The sequence below is a fragment of the Camelus ferus genome, chromosome 29 (assembly GCF_009834535.1).
Source record: "Camelus ferus isolate YT-003-E chromosome 29, BCGSAC_Cfer_1.0, whole genome shotgun sequence".
NCBI lineage: Eukaryota > Metazoa > Chordata > Mammalia > Artiodactyla > Camelidae > Camelus > Camelus ferus.
In genome coordinates this window covers 13,127,930-13,152,127 of record NC_045724.1, presented here as the reverse complement: position 1 = coordinate 13,152,127, position 24,198 = coordinate 13,127,930, and the positions used below count along the sequence as shown (strand labels likewise).

General features: G+C 36.9%; 1 protein-coding gene across 9 annotated transcripts in view; it reads right to left on the bottom strand.

Moving 5' to 3' along the window:
- The window catches only part of EYA1 (EYA transcriptional coactivator and phosphatase 1), a 283,352-nt gene that overhangs the window by 62,281 nt on the left and 196,873 nt on the right, over positions 1-24,198 (bottom strand). For all 9 annotated transcript variants that reach the window (XM_032470269.1, XM_032470272.1, XM_006185840.3 and 6 more), the window contains 2 exons: positions 21,335-21,417; positions 20,735-20,921 (listed from right to left, as the gene is read on the bottom strand). In XM_032470269.1, the coding sequence (XP_032326160.1) occupies positions 20,735-20,921; positions 21,335-21,417 (270 nt within the window). The remainder of the gene's footprint in view (positions 1-20,734; positions 20,922-21,334; positions 21,418-24,198) is intronic.

The window sequence follows — 24,198 nt, the reverse complement described above, 5'->3', positions numbered from 1 at the left end:
CGGGGACGCTGATGTTACACTGTACCAAACAGAAAACTATGGACAACAGCTGAAGACCTGGCAGCCTTTACTAACATACCTGTCAGCCTTGATTCTACCAACAAGGTCTTCCATGTGTCACATGGTGGGTCATAGTTTTACCTCCAAGTTTAAGTGCTTCTCCAAAGCCTTGTGAGTCAGGGTAGATAAGAATGGAGTCTGACAGAGTAAATTTTGTTTTGAAATCATATGAAGTCCTATACGTCCTGTTTAACCTTGAAACCTAATTGATTCTACCATTTTCAGACAAGACTCCTGCATGCCCTCTGGCATAGCAAATAAGACAGCAAACTTCTTCACAGAAGCTGGATATATGCTCCTCATACCCAGAAACCACCATGATGATTTACAAGCCTATTGGTTAATTACAGCCAGAAATTTCAAAACAACTCCACTCGATGGTCAGTTTATGTAGTTATTTGGGATACACTGTTGCGCTAACTCATCTCATAGAACCGTTAGAATGCAGTGCTGGCTGGTCAAAGTTAAGCGTTCTCTAAGCCTACATTAGACTGTTTTCCTGTAGAGGTTGATAATGGCATCTTCTCAAGATGTTCCAAACCAAGCTTCTCCCTTCTGTGTTCTATAAAGAACTCAGAGCTCCAAGTAAATATATTTTTTTAAGGAGTTCATTAGATTTCAAGCTGTGTTTTGAAGAAAAAGTCTCGGCCTCTTTTTTCTTTAAATATTCTGCAGTCTACATCTCCATGTGGAACCACCTGACCTAGAATACACACCCATCTTCTTAATCGTTTCAAAATGGAGCATATGCTTTGCAACTGGCACAGTTGGCATCTAATTTGACCTGTATTTCAGGTGCTTTTCTGAAAGGTCTATCTTGACTTGTGAGCTCTTCAGCTTTTGGAAGTTCGTATTTGAGAAACAGCTAAAGACATCAAGCAATGTGTCTTATCACATTATGTTTTACACCTTGACTTTCAGATAGTTTAGAGATAATTTTGTCCTCAAAGCAGTTTGTCTTACCTAGGTTTTCTTAGCCTAGATGTCCTCCTATTGATTGCTTATTCCCTTATTTCTTGGTGTTCACTTCTTTTTCCCTTTTAAAAAAACTCAATTAAATCTCTAAAAATATATACCATCTCAATTTTGTTTGGAAATAGAAAAGCTGTAATTAAATCAATTACTCTCTTCTGCAAATCTCCCCCCAAACAAAACAAATTCAATGATCAAAGCATACAAGATTTTTATATCATGTTACCTAGTTTTCCAGGTGAAGAAAAAAGCCCTAAAAGATGGACAATTTGACACTTTGAAATATTAAAACACACACACACACACACACATGCATACACATGCACACTTTACAGGCCTCAACTTATCAGAAGGAAGATGAAATTTAAATAATGCAAGCTAGTTAAAAAAAAAAAAAAACAACTCTTTCTCTTTGTTCTATGGGGTGGAATTAAATGCTTCTTTTCTCCTAACCAGCTTTTCTGACTCCTACTTCTCCTTCCTCCTACTCGTGCAAAACAACCCAACAAATAATTTAATCTAATCCACCAACATCTCAAGTTTCATTAAAATCCTCTCCAAACTGTTCTTTACCCCCACTGAGATAATGGGTGTGAAAGTACTCAGAAGAACATTCGTTTCATTTAACAAACACTGACCAAATTGTTTACACTATTCTAGGCACTGTCCTAGGAGCTTGAAGTCTAATGATGTACCAAACCTGATATGATCCCTGCCCTCTTGGGGCTTAAAATTCAGAGGAAGGCATTAATTCATGAACAGAAATGAGAAATTACAAAACAACATGGAAAGGGTTACAAAATGGGAAAGGTAGAATGCTAGGAGACCTCAGAGGAAGTCCATCTAACTCAGATTTGCAAGGTCATGGAGGCTTCCTCATGAGGAAAGCCAAACTCACCAATAAAAAGAGTATATAAACATACTCCAAGTAGTCGCATGAGCATGTGTGAAGGTGCGGAAAAAGAGAGCATTTTGAAAAACTGAAAAATAATCCATCTGACCCGAATCTATAGAGGTAGAGTGCAGAGATGAGGCTGGAGTGTCAGGAAAGAATTCAACAAAGGAGTGATGTAACCACACTTACACTCTAGGTAGATGACTTGGCTCCTGTGTGGTGAGGGTACTGGAGACAAGTGAAGGCTGAGAAGAGGAGACCAGTTGGGAGGATAACTCAGTCATCCAGGTCAGGGATGTTGGTGGCCCAATGCAGGTAGCAGGGATAAGGGAGAGTTACAGAGTTGAAGTATCATTTGGAGGTGAAATCAATAAACTAATGGGATAAGGAAGAAGGATGATGCTCATGCCAGTGGCTGGGCAACTGGGCAGACTGTAGTACAAGTATGGGGCTTGGGAAGGAGGAGGAACTGTAGGGAGGGAAGAATGCAAGTGAGAATTTAGGTCCAGCTTTGGATATACTGAAATCGAAGAGTCTGTGGCATTCGAGTAATGATGTCCCCTAGGCTGTTAGACTGCTCTAAAGCTCAGGAGACAAATGCGGACTGAGTTTAGGTTTGGAAATTGACACCACGTATAATGTACTGAAAGAAATGGGTGCAATTAAAAACACGCAGTGTGGGCAAAAGGGACGGGCGGAGGACAGGCGGGGTATGAAGGAAGACCAAGGTCGGTGCGTTGCAGAAGAAAGAATATGACAGCAAGGAGAGAGGGGTCAGTAACTTCAGATCAGCCGAGAGAGAAGGTAAAATAAAGACTGAATCCAAGAGTATTTTAGATTTAGAGTCAAAGAGGTCTTTGGCACACACGGCGAAAGTATAGGTTTGAGAAGTATTTAGGTAGATTGGTGGGAAAAAAATGAGACAGCAGAAGGCAGAAGAGTAAGCAGGGGGTAAAACCGCCTAAAATGTACTTATGACCCTAAAGTAGCCAAATCCAAATCATTATTTTTTAGTCTGCAATCTCACCTGACCTCTCTGTGACCGTCCTGACACTCACTCCTTCAAACCACGTGTCCATGAGAATAACCCGACTTCCCTTCCTTCTGCCTCTCACCCTACCACTCACCCTGTTCCTTCTCCCTCTCTTTGGGTACTTTTCCCTCTGCCCAAAGCTTCCATGTTGGTGTCCTCTCTATCAGTGATACTAAAAGTGCTGATCTGGGACAAAATAAGGAGTTGGCATCAAGCTGTTAATCAGTGCAATGTGATGCTTCCTTCATCAAAAAGTCTTGCTAAGATTGGAAACAAACAAACAAAAAAGCTCGAGTAAATGGTGTGCTTAGTGATAGTTACATGAGGAAGCAATCCCTTCTGTTCTCATGGACTAGTAATAAACAACTGGTGGACAGGCAGCCCGTGGGTGGACTATATTTTGAGAAATACAGTGACCTAGGGTTCCCTCGATGGTCCTCTATCTCACTATAGGCTCTAAGTGGTTGGTAGAGTCTGTAAGAAGATTTCAATAACTTCCAATTTGATGATTCTAAAGCTTTACCTTCTCATCTCTTGATCTGACTATCCTACTATTTGCCAGACCTCCTGAATAATCCATGAACACCACAACTCATGTCGCCCAAACTGAATCCTCCTCCTCTGTAAGTCTGATTAATGGTACTAACATCCACCCAATTTCCAAGCCAGAAATTCCTTATTGGCTCCATCAAATCAAAACCAAGTTCTGCAGATTTTCCCTCCTAAATACTTTTGCTCCAAGTTTAGGTTTTCATCATCCTTTGTCTTGATTCTTGCCACAGGCTGCTTCCTAGCTTGCTACCTGTAGCCTTTCAGCTACTGTCTGCACCACCATGACAATGAGCTTGAAAACCCATCAATGCTCCAAACTCCAGTGTGGAACAGGAAGGAGAGTCTAGATATTAGGACTCTGAGCTGTGGACTCAATGGCCATATTTCACATCATGACCCTACTACTTACTAGTCGTATGACTTTAGTTCAAGTTATTTTCCTTTTCTATGACTCAGTGTCACTATCTGTAAAGTGGGAATAAATGAAATAACAATACCTTGCAAAGTTACTTAGAACCAAGCATGGCACTAGTAGAAGAAAAGTCCCACTGAGTCCCTCTCTGACACCTGGTCTCTAACTGCTCTCCCCCCTTCAGTCTGCACTTCAGACACCCCTAATTATCTCAGCTCTCTGAAAGTGCCACACTGTTCCCAGACTTTGCACATGCCCTTTGCTTAGAATGGCTTTTCTCCATACTTACCTGTCTTCCCTTGACCTGTGAAATTTCTATTACTCCCTATAATCAAGCTCTAGCATCTCCTCTGTGAATTCTCCATCTGAATTATGGTTCCTATTTTGTATTTACACTTATCTCTCTGACAGGATTATATAATTTTTGCAACTGTTTATGTTCACAGTGGATAACAAGTTGTTTGAATTATTTTAAGCAAATGTCCATCGCTCCTGCTCCCAGAGGACAGCCCTGGTTGTGTTCGTTTTGCATTCTGAGAGTGCAGTAAGGGTCCAGAGAGCAAAGCAGACATTAAAGAAAAATCAAGGATCAAAAGAATGAGTGTTTCTCAAGTTTAGCTTTTACTCTATTGAATCTGTAAAGATTATCTGATTACTTCTACTAGCAAGTCAAAATATTTACAAATGGGAAATCGTTGTAATTCTTTTTAAAGCTTATTTAAAAGTTAATGTCTACATATCCAATCATAAAATATTAAAATCTACATAAGATCATTGAAATTCTGCATTTGTAAATACTACTAAAGAGTTCCATAAATCCTTCAATATTAAAAAGGAAAACAGAGCTGCGACTCAGAAGATTCTATCTAGTTCCCCTGAGCTCACAACTCCTACTTGAGCCTTGGGGAAGTTACCTCCATAGTTTTTAGTCCTCAGTCTCCTGATTTGTCAAATTGAGGACACGGCCTAGATGACTCAGCTTTAGGTGGACAATATTTACCAAATCTCACTAGCTGATAGCTTCATCTCTCCCTCTTTGTTATCTTCAAACTAAAATGCCTTGGCCAACTCCAACCCTCAGACACCAGCGGGATTTACTGCCCAGAGCATCTATCTGGCTTTATTTCTCATGCCTCCCTCAAAGTGTTACCTGGTTTCTTACATACATTACCAAATAGTGTTCAAAAGGATTGTTATCAATTTCCAATGTATCCATTTTGCCACAGCCTTACATGCACTGGTTGTCGCTGTTTTAAAGATGTCGTTACTACCTCATTAAGCATAGAACAGAAGTGCATGGTTTTAATTGGGAGATACTGGAGATGCTTGTATGCGTGTGCCTGAAAATTGTATTTCCCTCTATGAACTGTCCAAATCCTTTGCCAAATTTTTATATTCCTTTACTGATATATATATATAAAAGTTTTAATGCTTCTTTCATATTTGCAGATACTTACCCAAGCCTGAGCTCCTCAGATTATGCTTATATTTCCTCCAATTCTGTCTTCCTTCACAGAAATCTTTGACTTTGATGTAATCCTGCTGCATCGCTGGAGGGGTCCTTGCAGATTTAGGGGTCAATGTTCACATTTATTCTAAGGTTGCAGGGAGTTTCTGATCTAACTTTACACTCCTTGGGACCACATATGCCAGGGGTACTTGGAAGGGAGGCAGAGCTCAGGGTTCCTGCAGGACCCTTTCTCTGTGCTTCAGGGAGGATGGAGTCCCTCCTTACTCAGTTCTCAGTCTAATCGAGGTGAAAGATTACTGCCCTGAAATGGAATTAAGTAACCCCACTCCCTGCAGAGAGGAGACTCTTGCTACATGTGTAACGACATGGAGTCGAGGCCAGGGGAGCCCCCATCTCTGGCTAGACTCTGAACCTTATGCTAAAACAACACAGATTACAAAATGAAGTGCAGAGCTTTTGGGGAAAACCTGTATAAAGATTATCTGAATTTAGTGAACATGAGACATGGTAATCAGCAATTATACAGTTGACCCTTGAGCAACCTGGGCATTAATCTGCCCATAATTTACAGCCAGCCCTCTGTATCCACAGTTCCTCCACATCCACAGAGATGCAACCAATCTCAAGACTGCACATAGTGTTTACTGTCGAAAAATATCTGTGTATAAGTGGGCCTGCACAGTTCAGGTCCATGTTGTTCAAGGGTCAAATATATTCTGTGTGCTACTATGGAGGACCAAGATGAAAAGAAAGGGGTTTAAGTATTACTTCCCTAAAAGCAGGTATTGTCATGTCTGAGACTCAAGCCTTAAAGGATTGGGGGCAGTTATACGGGTGTGTAGGAAGATGCCGCCAGACGGTAGTCAACACTGAGGCTCCCTGAACTTTGAGACTCTCAAAATCAACTTAAGTGTATGCAAAAGTCATCTTGAAAGGTGGTATATCAAGCCCAAATCAGGAAGATCAAAAGAAAGAAAGCAGAAGTTAATTCTGATTTACAGAGGAAAGGATATCACAGCACAGAACGAGGAGGACACCTTACCCTTCACAGTAAAAGAAAAGTGAGGCCGTATCTGGGTTGAAAATCAGAGGGTAGATTGCAGGGCTTCCTCTAGGTTTTGAGATGATTTCCCTCATTCTACCAGCCTTCTCCTGCCTCACACACCTGACTGGACCTGACTCGACTTTTCTGGGAGACAGCATCACTTCTCTAAGTCTTACTTTGCAGGGATGAGGACAAAGTTGGGTGGTACAGCCTCTGAAGGGCTCCTGGATATGGGAGGTTTGGCCATCACCTGCTCCTGGAGGTTTGGGGCTGGAGGAGGCGAGATACCCAGGACCAAGGCTTAGCTGCATGGATTACAGAACCTGCACTGACTCCAAAAATGTGAACTTCTTCTCATTCAATGTTTGGAAAATAATCCACCTGTGGTGGGAGAGGACTGGATCCTGCACATTTCATCTCTACATCCTCTCTAATTGACAGGACAGAACATGAAAAGATGAGCAGTTCAAATTTCATTGTAGTGGACAGCATAACCAATGAAGCCAGACAGTATGATCTGAACGGCTCTGCTAACTTACCATTTAAATAATTATCTGCACATTATCTGGACTTTAGCTTCTTTAACAATAAAATGAGGACGCTACCATTGTGAAGATTATATAAGATAATTCACGCTGAAGTATTTCATATAACATGTTAGTGTTGTCATGTGAAGTGAATTGTTCAAGTCATCTCTCTGGGCTCAGGTATCTCACTGGTAAAGATGATCATAAAGTGATCTTCCAGCTTAAAAATGCTTTCATCCTTCAGTGAAATTTAAATACAGTTGAAGTTTGTTCTGATGGAGATGATACCATCACTGAGTCCCTGTGAAAGGGTCTTCATCTCCAGCCTTGAATGAATATCCTATCGCTATCCTCTCCGTCCCTCACTCATTCACATCTTTTGATGCTGAGGATAAATTCTACCTCCTTCATTAGTTTCTTTCTCCAAACACTTTGGAAAAGAAATCTCTAGTCCCTGCATTCTTCTAGAACATACTGCTGCTTCTCTTATCATGCCATTTTTAAAATCCAACCTTTATTAGGCTTGGCTGTTCACAGAGAATGTTCCTTAGGGACAGAGAATAACCCTCTTGCTCTCAGTATCCCAATCAAACCTAAGAGTACCTTGTAATTAAGAGATGCTCAATGATTAGCTAAGGGAATGTTTAAGAGCATGACCAAAGCCGCATTTACAGGTGGCAGTAGAAAAAACTATGCTCTCTGCCTTTCCTTCAATCAGAGAACAGCGTAATAGAATTTAGTGGCAAGTCCAAGGAATACATCTCAAAAGCAATGTGCTTCCTCTATAACCACTCTCAATATCAAAGCTGAGTCAAGGGAGGTAATTAGATGAACAAATGTACTGAAACGGACACCTCAGGGAGAACGCTAAGTGGAAGACTGGAAAGGAAAGAGTCTCCACAGAGAGAAAGTTCTTAGCATGCTTAGAACATTTAAAATGTCACCAGGGACAGAAAAGAAAAGAAACCACAGACGTTGAAAATGATGTCTGGTATTTCCAAATTGTAGAATAGATTAAAAAGATTATACTGTATAGCACAGGGAAATATATACAAGATCTTATGGTAGCTCACAGAGAAAAAAATGTGACAATGAATATATATATGTTCACATATAACTGAAAAATTGTGCTCTACACTGGAATTTGACACAACATTGTAAAATGATTATAAATCAATAAAAAGTGTTAAAAAAAAAAAAAGAAAAAGAAAATGATGTCAGTGGCAGAGAAAATGAATTCTTACATTTGGGGAGCATGTTACAACTGGAAACATGCTTTTTTATATAAATTAGCCAAACTGAAATGAATACAAGCCTATTAATTAGACAGGGCAGATGTGAGACTCCGCCAAGTGAAGGAAAGGTGGAGATGTGTGAGCTCTTGGGGGGGCTATAATTATGTGAATCTTGAAGAGGTTTTGGTACACATATTAACCAAAATGGTGTCATGTAAGAGATGGTTGTGGAGGGTGGGTATGGCCTGGTGGCAGAGCACATGCTCAGCATGCACAAGGTCCTGGGTTCAACCCTAGCACCTCCATAAAAAAAGAAAAAAGATGGTTGTGATGTAACTTGCGAAACAGGTACTTCCTGAGCATGGAGTGGTCATGGTGAATCTTTTCCTTGGCCCTTAATCATAGTGAATAAAACACTGTAATTCTTAAGTTTATTTTCTGAGTAATTTATATCCTACCTTTCCCCCAAAAAGGTTTAAGATACCCACCAAATATATACACAATAACTGTATAGCAACCCTTTAAAACAATGAATGAGCACCTCAGAAGAAAAACTGAGGTGGGGAATGTGAATAAAATAAAGTCGGGTGGGGAGAGTGGTCAGCACCCGCCCAGAGGTCGGCAGTCAACACAGGCAGAGGCAGGACAGTCAATGGCTTACTCGGTACATGAGGTCGGACAAACCCATCTCTCTACAGAAACGTGAGTGTGCCTCGTACAGAGACGGGACAGAAATGCCTTACAGGACTGCTCACTGGGAGGGTGTTGTGTGACCCCAGGAACCCACCCTCGTGGTAAATAAAACAGCATGTTTTACAAGACTCTTACTTCTGAGGCCGATTACAGCGGATTCCTCACAATGGACTGCGCTTCTGAGCACAGAGCACTGATGTTGGGCATTTTGCTTATTTTGAGGGTAAAACTGAAGCTATCTGGAAGAACGAGGCCATTCTTTACCCTCTGGCAGCTGACAGAAGCAAGCTGCTACCTGAGCCTTAGACAGCGATGAGGCAGGAGGTTATACTATGAGCTACGTGGAGTGGAGCGGTTCTTGGCTGCTGTGTTGAGAGAGACTCATAAACTTTGTTACCAAGTTAGCTGTGCTGAGAAGGGAAATGACATTCTCTTATGGAAATTCAGAGACCTAACCAGGGAAGATTCCCAGGCAGAAGGCCACAGCCTTCAGGGAAGGCCTGTGATGCTCCTCAGAAAGCTACTCGGGAGCCACACAGACCCACAAGGTAATGGGCCAAGAAGCCTCCACAGTGGCATGTCACGGAGGGTGAACACAGCCTTGTACTGGGAGACTTTTAAAGTGGAACATGGGTGCTCCTGGAGAATGTCATTCTAAGTGAAGTAAGCCAGAAAGAGAAAGAAAAATACCATATGAGATTGCTCATATGTGGAATCTAAAAAACAAAACAAACAAACAAATAAAAACAAAGCATAAATACAGGACAGAAATAGACTCATAGACAGAGAATACAGACTTGTGGTTGCCAGGGGGGCGGAGGGTGGGAAGAGAGAGACTGGGATTTCAAAATTGTAGAATAGATAAACAAGATTATACTGTATAGCATAGGGAAATATACACAAAATGTTATGGTAGCTCACAGAGAAAAAGATGTGACAATGAGCGTGTATATGTCCATGTATGACTGAAAAATTCTGCTGAACACTGGAATTTGACACAACATTGTAAAATGATTATAAATCAATAAAAAATGTTAAAAAAAAAAAAAAGAAAGAAAGTGGGAGCTATCTACCTTGGCAACAAACAACCTCATCAAGACCTTGAATAAAATACATTACGTTATGTAAGATTCTCAGGGACTGTTATCTCAAAGGATAAGAGAAGACTTCAGAAAGAGACCCACAGACATAGCAAACAAACTATGGTTATCAAAGGGGAAAATGGGGAAGAATAAATTAGGACTTTGAGATAAACAGACATACACTACTATATATAAAAGAGATAAATAACAAGGACCTACTGTACAGCACAGGGAACCATATTCAATTTCTTGTAAAAAGCGATAATGGAAAAGAATCTGAAAATACATGTGTGTATATATATGCATGTATTTGTATAGCTGAATCATTTTGCTATACATCTGAAACTAAAATTGTCAATCAACTATACTTCAAAAAAATTATTTTAAAAAAGGCTAAGAGAAGACAAAGAAACTTTGATAACTTTACACTGTCAGCCATAGAATCCTCTCATAAAAACTTGGGTAAAATAAGCCAAGGCAAGTAAACTTGTTGACTAGTCTTACAGAGTTAACCAGAAGTCAGAGACCAGTAAGTATTAATTAAATTAATTACAAAGAATTTTTTTGATTTCTCTATCTGTATTCTATAACCATTGTTTCCCTTTCACAAATCACTAATTGAGGTCTCCCAGGTAAATTAAGTCCTCAGTCAAAATTGTAACTAACTTACAGAGACCTTTGTCACCCCTGGAGTCTGGCCTTCATCCACTCCACAATACTCTATGGACAACCTCATAGAAATGTCTACCATCCTTCTCACATGTTTCAACCTCTGGCTCAAATACCCCACAGACATTTCATGTGGAGGAAACAGGTGAGGCATGTTTTGAGGGCTTTATCTCTGAAAAAAACCCCACAAAGCACAATGCACCACAGTCATCATCTTCAGGAGGGAAGAACACATCAGCCTCCTGAGGCCATGGACCTTGCCTCTCTTGTCACCTTTATGTCCCCAGCACAAGGCACTGATGCTGGGCACACAGCACGCATTTACGCATTTCTGTTGAATGCATAATTGAAGAAACAAATATTTGAAGGCCTAGCATCCTTCAGTCACTTTGCAAGCCACCACATAATTTCATTCTCACATTCATCCTGTACAGAAGAGTGGTTTTATCCTCATTTTATAGAAAGCTGATACACTAAAGAGCTAAGTGACGTGCCCAGAGCAAATTACAAAGCCAGGATTCCAAGCCAGGTTAGCCCAATGCCAAATCCCTAGCCGCCACTCCAATTTCTCTGAGTTATATTCCAAGGAAGTGTGATGCCCAAGAGAAGTTCACAGATGTGCCCCATGGGCGTGGGGGCGGATGGAGAGTGGTACCCTGGCAGGTGTGACTGGAAAGCATTGGACAGTACTCAACTTTTGTGAATATTACTGGATCAAAGGACCAGAAAAGCCTTAACATAAAAGAATCCTGATAACTTTATACCAAAAACTTGTGTCCCTAACTGATCCTACCTTGGAACTCATTAAAGGACATCCATCTCCATCTTCAAGAGATAGCAGTGCTGCCCAGGGCACTGTGGGAGAACCCATGATGTCAAGTCATGACATCTTGCATGGCTGCTACTCCAACTTGCCCTCAAGAGATGCCACTGATGGCAGGCTGGCTGTGCAGCTTTGGCAAAATCCAATCTTTCTGGATTCCTTACTCATAATCTGTAAAGTGAAAGTCCTAGGCAAAAGAATCTATAAGGTCACGTCTAACTCTAAAATTCAAAACTTCCCTATCGTTCTACTGCCTCATGCTAACGTTACTCAAGTGGATTTGTGCATAGAAGAGAGTTGTCAGTTTTCAAATCTGCTCTGTTCGAAATATTTTTAAGTCAGTTGCTTGAAACTCAGACGCTCTGTTCTCACAGAAACAATGGTAGATGTGATTTCCAATCCATGATTGCCAATCAATAATCTAGGTGAAAAATGCATGAGTACAATGTAAAATACTAGAAACTTACACTCAAATATCAGCAGCAACATGAAAACGAAAACCAGTAAAATTTGTCTTAAACAATGGCACTGAAGAAAATGCAATTTCAATTTTATAAAGAGGGACTGAGTGAAGTTTCTGAAGGGGTCACAGAAATGTTTTCAAAAGTGCTAGAAGGTGATTGTCCTGGATTAAGATGGTTTCCCTCTGCAATGCATGACCTCCCTTGTCCTTGATACAGGAATATCATTATCCTCTGCTTAGTGCTGCTCAGCCATGAGCTGTGAGTGGAGAAATAAAGAAAAAAAGAAAAAAAGTTGGCAAGGTGGAGAATGAGGTCCTTGCGGGGGAAGGAGAGGGGAAGGATGAAGAGGTGTTGTGAAAGTTGTTTCCTAAGCAAGTCCAAGGCAGATAATTACTAAATAGGATAAACAGGAAGCAGGGACAGAGCAGATTCAGGAAAGTGGAAGATAAGAGATTTGTGGGATCATCCAGGAGACCCACAAACTGATCTTTTAACTCAGGAAATACAGTACAAGATCACCTTCAATATACTACACACCACTTGCCTGTGACTGCAGACCTACGTTACTTTATCAGCAAAATAGAGCTCAGTTAACACATTTAACTGAATGCCTCCTGATTACATGCCCTCCTGAGTGATTACGCTAATATATGCTACGAATGATTAAAGAAAATGCTATTACCATATAGCTACTATCTTTTGTGACTCTTTGCTTACATTTTCATTTTTCTGCTTGTTTGAAACTTCAGACTCAGTGGTTTCAAGAAGCAGCATGCTTTCCTAATTAAGAACTCAAGTCTGAAGCCAAGCTTCCAGAGGTTAAACCCAGTGTGGTCACTGATCCCTCCTTAGCTTCCCTGTCTGTAAGATGCTGCAAATGACGTCGCCACCTGTCTCCTGGATCTGGGTGGGAATGAATTAAGTTTGTGCATGAGTAGAGCTTAGAACAGTGCTCGGCACATAGTAAGTCCTCAAAATATATTCACCATTAGTATATTTGTATATGAAATATAAAAACAAGAGAACTACATATTGAATTTTTACCTGTATATTACTAAGTACAAAATGTAGGGTATAGAATAGTGTGTATAATATGCTAAGATCATTAAGGAAAAAGAGAAATAATTAAAAGTATAGCTCTTTGAATGTGGAAAAATAAAAGTGCTCAGGGCAGGGGCCACATCCATGTTTATAGGAGCAAAGTGTGTCCCCAGAAGGAGACACCAGAAACTCTGCGGAGAAGAACTGAGGGGCTGGTGCAGAATCTGAAGGCGGTTTTGCTCTTCTATGTAAACCCTTGTGGACCTTTATTGTTTTGTTCCATCCTCATTTGTTAGCCTTCAGTAAATTAAAAAAAAATTATTAAACTTAATTTTTCTTTGGCTATGAAGTTAGGAACAAAATTGGTAGCCATAAGTCCTCAATACTACCTTTATTTAGAACTTAATCCAAAATTCATCCATGAAACCATCTAACCCCAATTAAATAAGGTGGAGGGATGGCAAATATAACTTTCTATGTCCTTTTCTGAATCATCTCCAATTAAAAAACTGAATCAGTAAATGCTGATGTCCTTCAACTTAGACAAGGCAACTTATCACATTGATTTGTGTTGGTCCCATAGGACACTTAGCACTTCACAGAGACAATGACTCAGTTAGCTACAAAAGAAGATAAAATAATAAACGCTTGGGAGGTTAGTAAACTAATTAATTAGCTCAATAATACACATTTTCTTATTTATATGCAAATCATGTGTTATATTAATATGAGAAAAAATTACATATTGGAATCCAAGTGTACTAAATTTGACTCTTAAAGGTATCCTGATTTCAGGCCAACTGAAAATATTAGTCAAACCAGTACTGAGGCACAAAACAGGTAAATGCTAAAACACTGAATTTTTCACTTGTTGGAAACAAGTCCAAAATTCAAAGGTAAGGCAATTCATTTTTACTACATTCCTGGCAATATAAACAAAGAGTGGATTTTATTCCCAGGAATTTTATAATCTCATTAAGGAGCAAGAAAAGAAAAGAAAAGAAAACAACAGAAAAGAAAACAACAGAACAGAACAGAACACCTTTAGACAATCAAACACAACAACCCCAGACAAAGATCTGTTTTGTTTTCTCACATCTTAATAGCCTGGCTATTTTAGATACAGATGTTTGTGTTGCTGGCAAATGTTTCCAAACTGCTAGTTAAAATTGTTTTGGTGAAATAGTTTCTTTCTAAGCTGAACAAACCCCACAAGGCATCAATGAACAGGAGCAAGTATGGCCCGCCTCAAGATCCGCAAAACCGCACACTCAGCCAAACAAGAGTCAAGATGGAAGCTTTTGCAAAACCCAGGGATTCTGTCTACAGAGCGCAGATGTAGGCACGCTAGGTAGTATAGACGTGGCCCAAATTTCTTGCCTTCATAGGGAAGATGGCTGGCAGTCTAGTTTTTCATCCTGTCACACTGAATTCCCGTGAGAGCTCAGAGCTCTCCTGCCACTTTGCACAAGAATGTTCCCCTGTTTTTCATGCGCTTTGCTCCACTTTCGTGTGCCTTGGCAAGGATCAAAGAAGCAGAGGGAACAAACGGTTTCCCATGCATATTGAATTCCCTCTTATACTGATTTTTCCTCTGTCACTTGAAATTCAATATTGGCAAGATCCCTGTACATCACCTTAACCAGTAAATTGTCTGCGTGCAGTCAGGGCATGAAAAGGTAGATTTCAAGATTTTGTAAGAAATTCAAATGAACAAATCCTTTGAAAAAGTAACTTTTCTATGGCATCCGTACTGAAATTCATTCCTAATAAATAAATAACTAGCATTAACCTAAAATGTTTACTTATCATTTACTTTTTTATCTCTCTCTGATTGCTCTGTATTATTTTCAAAATACAATGTTACAGGTGAATACTCCTTTCAGAAGAATTCCACATCCTCAAAATTCTTTATTAACTTAATAATACCTAACACTTATTGAGCATTCAAGAGCTATGTGCCTCATTTTCCTCATCTGTAAAGTGGAGACAATAGTACCTACTTCATGGCTATGCTTGTGAGACTGCAAGTAATGGAATGTAAAGCTCTAAACACAATAATTGTATTTTTCCTTATAATATGATCACTGTCATAATTATTGAGATGTTCTAAAACATTATGGACTAGAAAAATGTTTTCAAGCCAAATTATTTCAATACAGCAGAGTGACTGGATTACAAACGAGTATTCATATTTTGATTATACACAGGTGGGTCATACAATAAAGAAAAATATTTTTGAAAGGATGGCTTAAGTGTTCTTCTAAGAAAAGTCAATTTAAAAAATTCTTTTCATGAATTACTCTCAAGTGGTTAAATTATTTTTATGACTTTTTGAAAAAATGTATTCAGTTATGTTGGTAACAACATGCCTTAAGATTTCAGAGTCCAGATAAACAGGTTTCTCCTGTATTGCACAGAGAACTATATTCAACATCTTGCAGTAACTTATAATGAAAAAAAATGCAAAGAAGTATATGTATTTACATGTATGACTGAAACATTATGCTGTACACGAGAAATTGACACATCGTTAATTGACTAAACTTCAATAAAAAAAGATTTTAGAATTCAGTTTAAAGAAATTATATACTATTTACACTTTAGTGGCTGAGAGATAATAATATCAGAGTTTAGATATTAGCACAAAAGGAAAACATCCTGAAATGTCTTTTTCTTTTTTCCTTACCTCTATTTTTAAACATAGAAGAAAACCATTATCTTTGCAAAAATTTTTTAAAAAATAAATTTAACATTTTAAAGAAATTTTTCTTTTAAAATGTTAAAAGGAATTGAAAATGAAATCTGTCGTTTAAAATTAAAGTAATATTGGATTTAATATTATCTTACAGTCTTAGATTTGAATAGAGTTGACTCTGACCAAAATTTTCTTCTTTAGATAGTGGAATCTGAAGGTACCATGTAATACCCTTCTCTCAGAAACTAAACACATTCTCTAACAATAGAAAGCCATTTAATTTGGGAGATATGAGCAACTGGACATCTGTAACAAATGACACATACAGTACACTATCAAACTTCTAAGATTTTCATCCAATAAAATGTTTATAAATATATACCTCTTTCAAAGGGAACGTTTAAATGATAGTGAAAATATAAAAAAAATTTTGAATTAAATGAAATGAAAAAATACCCAATCAAATTTTGTGGGATGCAACAAAAGCAGTGCTTAGAGGGAACTTTGAATGTGTATATGAGAAAAGGAAGAAAAATTTAAAATCAAGAATCTAAACTTCAAGCCTTAGAAAACTAGAAAAAGAGGGGCAAATGAAATCAAAAGTAAGCGAAGAAATACCAAGAATCAGAGAAGTTAATGAAAACAGGGAAACAACAGAGCAAAATCAATGAAACTAAACGTCGGCTCTTTGAAAAAGGTCAATAAAATTAATAAACCTCTAGCCAAGTTAACCAGGACAAAAAGAGAGAAGATATAAATTACTAATATCAGAAATGAAAGAGGGGTCATTACTAGCAATATCATGAACATTAAAAGGATAATAAAAGAATTTTATGAACAACTCTATGCCCACAAATTTTCTAGATCATAACATAAGAGAAAATCTTATTTACAAAAAAGAAGCAGACTCAAAGACATAGAAAACAAACTTATGGTAACCAGGCGAGAAAGGGGGTGGGAAGGGATAAATTTGGAGTTTGAGATTTGCAGATACTAACTACTATATATAAAATAGATAAACAACAAGTTTCTACGGTAGAGCACGGGGAACTATATTCAATATCTTGTAGTAACCTATAATGAAAAAGAATATGAAAATGAATATATGTATGTACATGTAAGACTGAATTATTATGCTGTACACCAGAAACTGACACAACCTTGTAAACTGACTATTCATCAATTTAAAAAAAAAGAGAGAAAATTTTTAGTTTGACAATGAATCTTCAGATACAAAATAAAATGCATGTTCCATGAAAGGAAAGAAATTTGTAAGACGGAGTTCATTAAAATTAAAAACTTCTGCTCTGTGAAAGATACTGTTCAAAGAATGAAAAGACAAGACACAGAATGGGAGGAAGTATTTGCAAAAAAAAAAAAAAATCTGATAAAGGACTTGTATCTGAAACATACAAAGAACTTCTAAAACTCAACAATAAGAAAACAAACAACCTAATAAAAAAGTGGGCAAAAGATCTGAACAGACATCTCACCAAAGAAGATATACAGATGGCAAATAATTATATGAAAAGATACTCAAAGTCATATTTCATTAGGAAAATAAAAGTGAAACAACTAGATACCACTACACCTAGTAGTAGAATGGCCAAAATTTGAAAACTGACAACATCAAATGCTGACGAGCATGTGGAGCAATGGGCACTCTCGTTATTGCTGGTAGAAATACAAAATGATACAGCCACTTTGGAAGACATTTTGGCAGTTTCTTATAAAACTAAACATACTCTTACCATATAATACAGCCATCACACTCTTCGGTATTTACCCAAATGAGATGAAAATTTATGTCTATACAAAAACCGACACAAATGTTTATAGTAGCTTTATTTACAACTGCCCAAACTGGAAACAACCAAGATGTCCTGCAATTGGGCATGCGGAGGCTGGCATTGCTAGTTTAAGAGTAGGCATAATTTTCTTGAACCCAAGGAGTAAATTAAAATGTTGCTGAATGATTGGCTAAATCTCACTATGTTTCTCAAAGTAGATGGATTCTTATATATCTCCAGATGATGTAAATTTTATTTTGTTAAGATGTTCAATGCATGAGTAATAAACCCATTTTTTTAAATGAACGCAAAGGCACTGTTTTTAGTTTTTAAAATTTGAGATTAAATTTTCACATTCAAGTTACGTTATTTTTAATGTATTACACATGTCTAATGAAGGGAGGATACAGCTTTCAATATTTATTTATAAACATACTAAAATAATTTTCACCTTAAGATTCATGAGGAGGTACATATTTATAAGTAATACTGCATACTATTGTGGACTTGAAAGATTACTACTGTTCCTATAATTTTTTAAATTAAAAACAAATGAATCCTTACATGTTTGCTCTGAACAAACCTTACCAAGGTTATCTTTATCTGTTCATTGTGATGTAACAATTCTATAAACAATAAAGAACACTTGTCATAAGGGATGGGAGAATTCATGTACTGTGGATTCATCTGTATGGCAGAATTTCATGAAACTGAGAGCAGTAAATCTGGTCATACCTAAGATCACATAATGACTAGAATTTAACTTTCCAGTACTAGAAAATACCAACTTTAAATGCAATAGACTGTTAAAATAAAAATTTAAAAAAACACCTGAAATAATTTCAACAAAAACTGACATTCATTATTTCAACTATTGTTTACTTCAAACTCAAACAAAAACATTAAGTTAAATGTAATAAACCATTCCTCCTAACTCTTTAAATGATTTTCATGTACTTTGTCATCAAAACTCCCTTTTCATCAAGAAGGATAAATCTATAATTTTATATGTGACTAGGAATAAAGGAAAGTCAATACCAAAAAACTTAGGCTGAACCCCCAATCTTACCACAAATTAAAAAAAAAAAAAAGAAAAACCCAGATTAAATCTTCCTTGAAGTTTTAAAATAATCCACATTTCTTTTTTAATGTGTAAACCCGCTGACCTTTCCACTTCTAACTACATAACACAAGGAAGGCTGATCCACACACATGTATTCTAGTGGGAAGTAGTGAACATAAAAAAAAAATCTGAAAATATTATTTTCTCCCCAGTTCAACTCATTCCTATTCTGTAGTCATAAAGATACTGAAATTGTAGTAAGTATCTAAAACATTAAGCATTTATTCAAATAAAATCTGAAACAGATTATTCAGTCTTAAAATAAATTTATGCACCTTTCAAAAATGATATATAAATTTTGAAAAGTACCTATTTGACTATAATTTCGCATCATCCCCCACAGGGTGTGGCTTCGTGCCCACTCATCCCCACTCTTTCACATGGCATCCCTTTTATAAATAAAGTTCACTTAGAACAATGTCAAGTTTCAGAGATCAACTTTTATGACATGTCCTAATTCTAAAAAGCTCTCATCAACCTTAATTTAAGAAACATGATTAAGTCTTCACCAGTTTGTTTTATACTGTGCTCTTCATAACCAAAATATGATGAACTAAGTAAAACTGTTCTGCTGTCTCCTTTTCTCAAGCTCTTACTCCACAGACCCTAAAGAGCTTTCCTAGTTCTCATTCACATTGCTTTCCTCATTTCAAAATGCATTTTGGTCTCAAGAAGCCTGCATGACCCAGAAGGTTCATGTAAAAAACACAAGATATTTCTAAATTTGAACAAGCCATTACTTTCCCTCTTTGATGCTTATATGAAGTTTATGTGAGTGGAGAGGAAAATTCTACATAACTTCTACACTGCATTCCATACTTTCTGTAACAAAGTTTATTTAAATGTGATTACATAGATGTGGAATATAATCAAAAGACAGAAGAGGTCCGTATACGAGGTTCTATGAATACTGTTTTTATACCTGTGAACTGAGTGAAAAATGTATCAGTCTAGTTTTTTTTTTTTAAATAAAGGTAAATGGAATAATGATGATCAAAGACAAGCACGTCCAGAATTGAGATGTGCAACAGAAATGCAGAGTATTTGCAGTTAGCTGGAAGGCAAGATTAAGAATGATTCGACTTCCTACTCTAGAATAAAACAGCATCGCATGCACTTAAGAGAAAAGGTAAAACAACTAAACACTTAAGAGTCCTAAGGAGGGTCACCTGCTAAGATTTACAAGATAAACCTATAGTCAAAATTTAAATAAGCATCCATTACATAAAAACTTTCCCCCTCCATGATTTGGGGTAACTGCCCAGAACTGACACTCTATGATCAAGTCGTAGAAGTGAGTCTTTCACTGTAAGACCATTTTAACCTGACTGAGTGGGCTTTGGCTCTAGGAATAAAAGCCAAAGGGAAAAAACTCGCTGCTTCTTTAAGGATAATAGCTCACCTCAGAATCCACGAGAAGAGAGATTACGTTTTAAAAAGTTAACATAAGGATGCAAGGATTATGAGAGAAAACATAAGAAAAATAGGTAGAGACCAATTTAGGAAATTAAGCATACAATAGTAAGAGTTCCAGAAAAAATTAATGGAGGCGGAGAAGTATTAAAGACACAGTAGAAAAACTTTCAGAGACTTTCATTTGAAAAGGCCCATCAAGCTCTGTGCAGGAGTTAAAAATGCTCACACTCAGATATACTATTATAAAGGTCACAGCAGGTCATCAGTGGGAAAGGGTGGACACCGAGAATCACATTTCCATGATCAACCCTTTAATGCTACTTGATTTTTGAAAAACATTAATGTTTCTCACCATTAAATATTTAAATTTGAGGTGATGTTATTTATTTTAATATTCATATGTCAACACATTAGTTATAATTATAGTTAAGAATTATATCTAAATATTTATAGCTATGCATCAAAAAAGCTATTTTTATCTTGAAAATTGACTATCTGCACTGCTAAACAAAATCTTTCATGCACTTTGGAAGTTATGTATTTTATAGTAAAATTTTAAAGCAAATATAAATAAAGCGAAGTTCATGCCACAATCATGCTGCTCGACTTACATTAAGGCCTTGCCAAGACTTGTCAAAAGTGTGCAACCATGACATGAATATACGATTGCAGAAATTTGCATTTAAACCACCAGAAATAGAGCCTGTGGTGCTAATCAGATGCACGCAATTACCTGCCGCAGGATCTGTGACTGCTTGGCTGGTGATGCCAGATGGTGGCTCTTGAAGCTGGTAAGTGGTGTTGGTGGATGGCGTCGTGGGGCTGGTGTTGCTGCTCGTCATATAATGTGCTGGATACGGGGAGCTGTTATAATACTGTGCGTACTGGCCCTGGCCGAAACCAGGATAAGACGGATAGTCCTACCAAAGCAAATCACACAAAAGATAATCTGTCAGAATACTGCTGCTTACTCCTACATTTCAGAGTATAACCACAATTACGTCTGTGTTTCTGTCTTCTCTGCATTCGCAGAGGGACCCACAAACACCCACTGACTGAAGGTCTCAGACTTGCAAACAAATTTTATGTAAGATCAGAGTCAATCTTCATATTTCTCCTATTCCATGGTGTATTACTAGGTAAAATTAAACCAATCTGAAAATCAAACCACTCACCATATAAGATTGCTAAAGAGATTTTTTCAAGAGAAAAAAATATATATTAGAAGGCTTAAGAAAGCTCTCACAGTGTAATATAAATGGGTCTTTTTATGTAAGAAAATCATCTGTTACATTTTTTAAAATTTCAGAAGTTAAATTGCTTTTAAAATTACCTGTTGTGAACTGTTAAATCCAGAGGAATTTGTGAGTGAATTATTTCCCGTATATAAGCCTGATGATGTTGTAAAACTGCTACCTAGAGCAAAATAAAAAGAAACATCGTTGACGAAGCTACTTAGAGTGATGTGTCTATGGGAGATTAGTACTCAGATAAAGCAGTTGTAGGTTACTGCAAATGCATTTGGTCTATTTCCCAAACCAGAATCCACTGCCATGCCTAAAGTGTTGTTTTCTTAAAATGGTTGACAATTTCAGGTTCACTATACTACAAAGAATTAAAAAGTAAAGAGGTTTAAATTTCTGAGGCCATGAGGAACTCAGTTAAATTATGGACAGAATTATACATTCATGCAAAAATATTAGACGTCGAGCTTTCCATTTCAATTTGTAAGACACACCAGGATTTTTCACATCTTTACATTAAATGTGCTTATTGTAAAGTAATGAGATCAGTTTAGATGATCTTTAAAGTTCCCTCTAGCACAAAAAACAAAATGCTTTCCAAGTCGTACTTGCCATTTGAATAACCTGCCGAAAAAGCTGATTATTTCATTTCACAGAGGAATGAATGGAAGCACCTGAAGTATTTGATAAAGATCAGAGAGGAACATGATCGATGTTTTATGTATTACACCTGCTGTGCAGATAACGCTCTATTTGTTAAACGTCTCTGTGCTCAACAATAAACAGCAGGTGTTGGGCAGGATACAAACAAAAGAACAAACCTGAGCCTGCTCCTTCAACTGATTTACTGTCTTATAGTTAAACTATGCAAAGCAACAATGCATTATTTTTGATGATCATTCTGGCAACAATTTTTGAAAAGATCAGGGAATGGCAAATGTATAAAAAATGGTGTTCATATGTGACAAAATGGGAATCTGAATAGGAGAAGCTGTTGGGCTTTTAGTCATGATCAAGAAATTTTAAGTCAAACTGTAATAATTCTACCTGATAAAACTGAAAAAGGAAAAAAAAAGAAAAAAAATTATATGCCATTTAACCTAGCAATTTTATTGCCATGATTTACTCTAAGGAAAAAACCATGGATTTATCCAATGAGGTACTTAGCAAAGATGTTCGTCAGTGTTGTTTCTAATAACAAAACATACAAAGCATCTCCAAGTCCTTATAAGTGTTATTTGGAAAATGGATGACTATGAAGCTATTAAAAAAGTACCATAATGACCTTGAACAACATGGGGAATTATTTCATACTAATTTGTTAAAATAAAAACTAACACAATGAAAACTGTTTTTTGTGATCTCATTTGAAATATTTTTAAAAGCATAAAATATTTCTAAAAAGCACAAAAATCTCAATCCATGGAGGGGTGCAATCTATGGTCACATAATGTTCATGGAGCCAATGTACATTACAAAAATTTTCTACTCAGAACCTGTGTAATGTCTGTAAATAGAAAAAAACTTTTTTAAACTAAAATTTTATGGCAAATGAGCATCCTAGGCAGTAAATATGTTGGCACCTTAAGGAGGACGTCTTCAGTGTGAACTACCTAAGGCACAGATGCATTTAGTTACAATGCGGTTGTTAATATGCACTAATTATACACTTGCTACTGAACATTTAAGGACTGGCTTAAGAGTCAGAAAACATAGATTAGAGTTTCCAGTTCATTACTTATGATCTGTTTGGACTCTGGACAAATCATCTAACTGCTCTAAGATTTAACTTCCCTGTCTGCAAAACCCTATTTCATAGGTTCTTAAACAGATCAAATGAGGTCATGTTTTGGAAAACACAATGAACAATCCACAGTAACACAAATGTTCAGAACTATTCTTGTTTATTCCAGTAAATGTTTCTAAAATTCTCCACTGTACTTATGTATCTTTTCCCTCCTTTTACTGTCCCAAACCAGACAAATATGACTTCCTCTCTTTTCTTATCTAAAATTCTTTTCCTACTTACTTATCAAGCATCTATGAACTTTGAAAACCCAATCCAAGGATTTGTTATTTTTATTAAGAAGGGAAAAGATTTCCTAAGATAGTTTTAAATTTAGTTATCACAGACTCTTATTTAAGGTTTCCTCAATTATAAATTTTAGGAATGTCAGTTGTTCAAAGTTCTCCAAACACCTATCACAGAGAAGCAGAGAGCTCTCACACTCACACTGCTAATACTTGATCCACCACGAGCATCACAGCCTCAGTAGACCAACTTCCCAAATTAACGTTCACTTACACGTGGCAATCACGTTATCTATTAAACAAGTATTAAAACAGGCTCATGGTGATAACTGCATGAGGACAAAAGGATAACTAAGATAGAGGCTTGGACCTCTAGGTCTTATCAGGTTAACAGTTTTGTTTTCTATTTCTTTAAACATTGGACTTCATGGGCATATAAATCACTCTATATATCTGTACATCAATGAACAATTAATATTAACTATATGTAATATAGTAAACATATGTTATATATTATTAGTTAATATATTAGTTTCTATTTATATATCTCTATATTAATAAACATTTATATATTATTATTTAATATATCCTATATTAATATTATATGTATCACAAACTTATAATGAGCATTTAAAAGATTCCTTGTAAAAAGATATAAATTTATTTTGGATAAGAGTCTGACTATCAATACTTTTTAAAACTTTATTCTATACATTTGATAGGAAAAATTACTTTGGATTATGGCTTGTTATGTTCATTTAAACTCCACATTTTTAGGTTATGACTTGCTCCTTTCATTTATACTATACATTTTGGAACAATAAATACTGACCTCAATACTCCCCATCCACCAAGAAAATGAGTAAGATATAGAAACTATATTTTAAAAAGGGATGTTTTCATTCCATAAGTTACTCCCTGG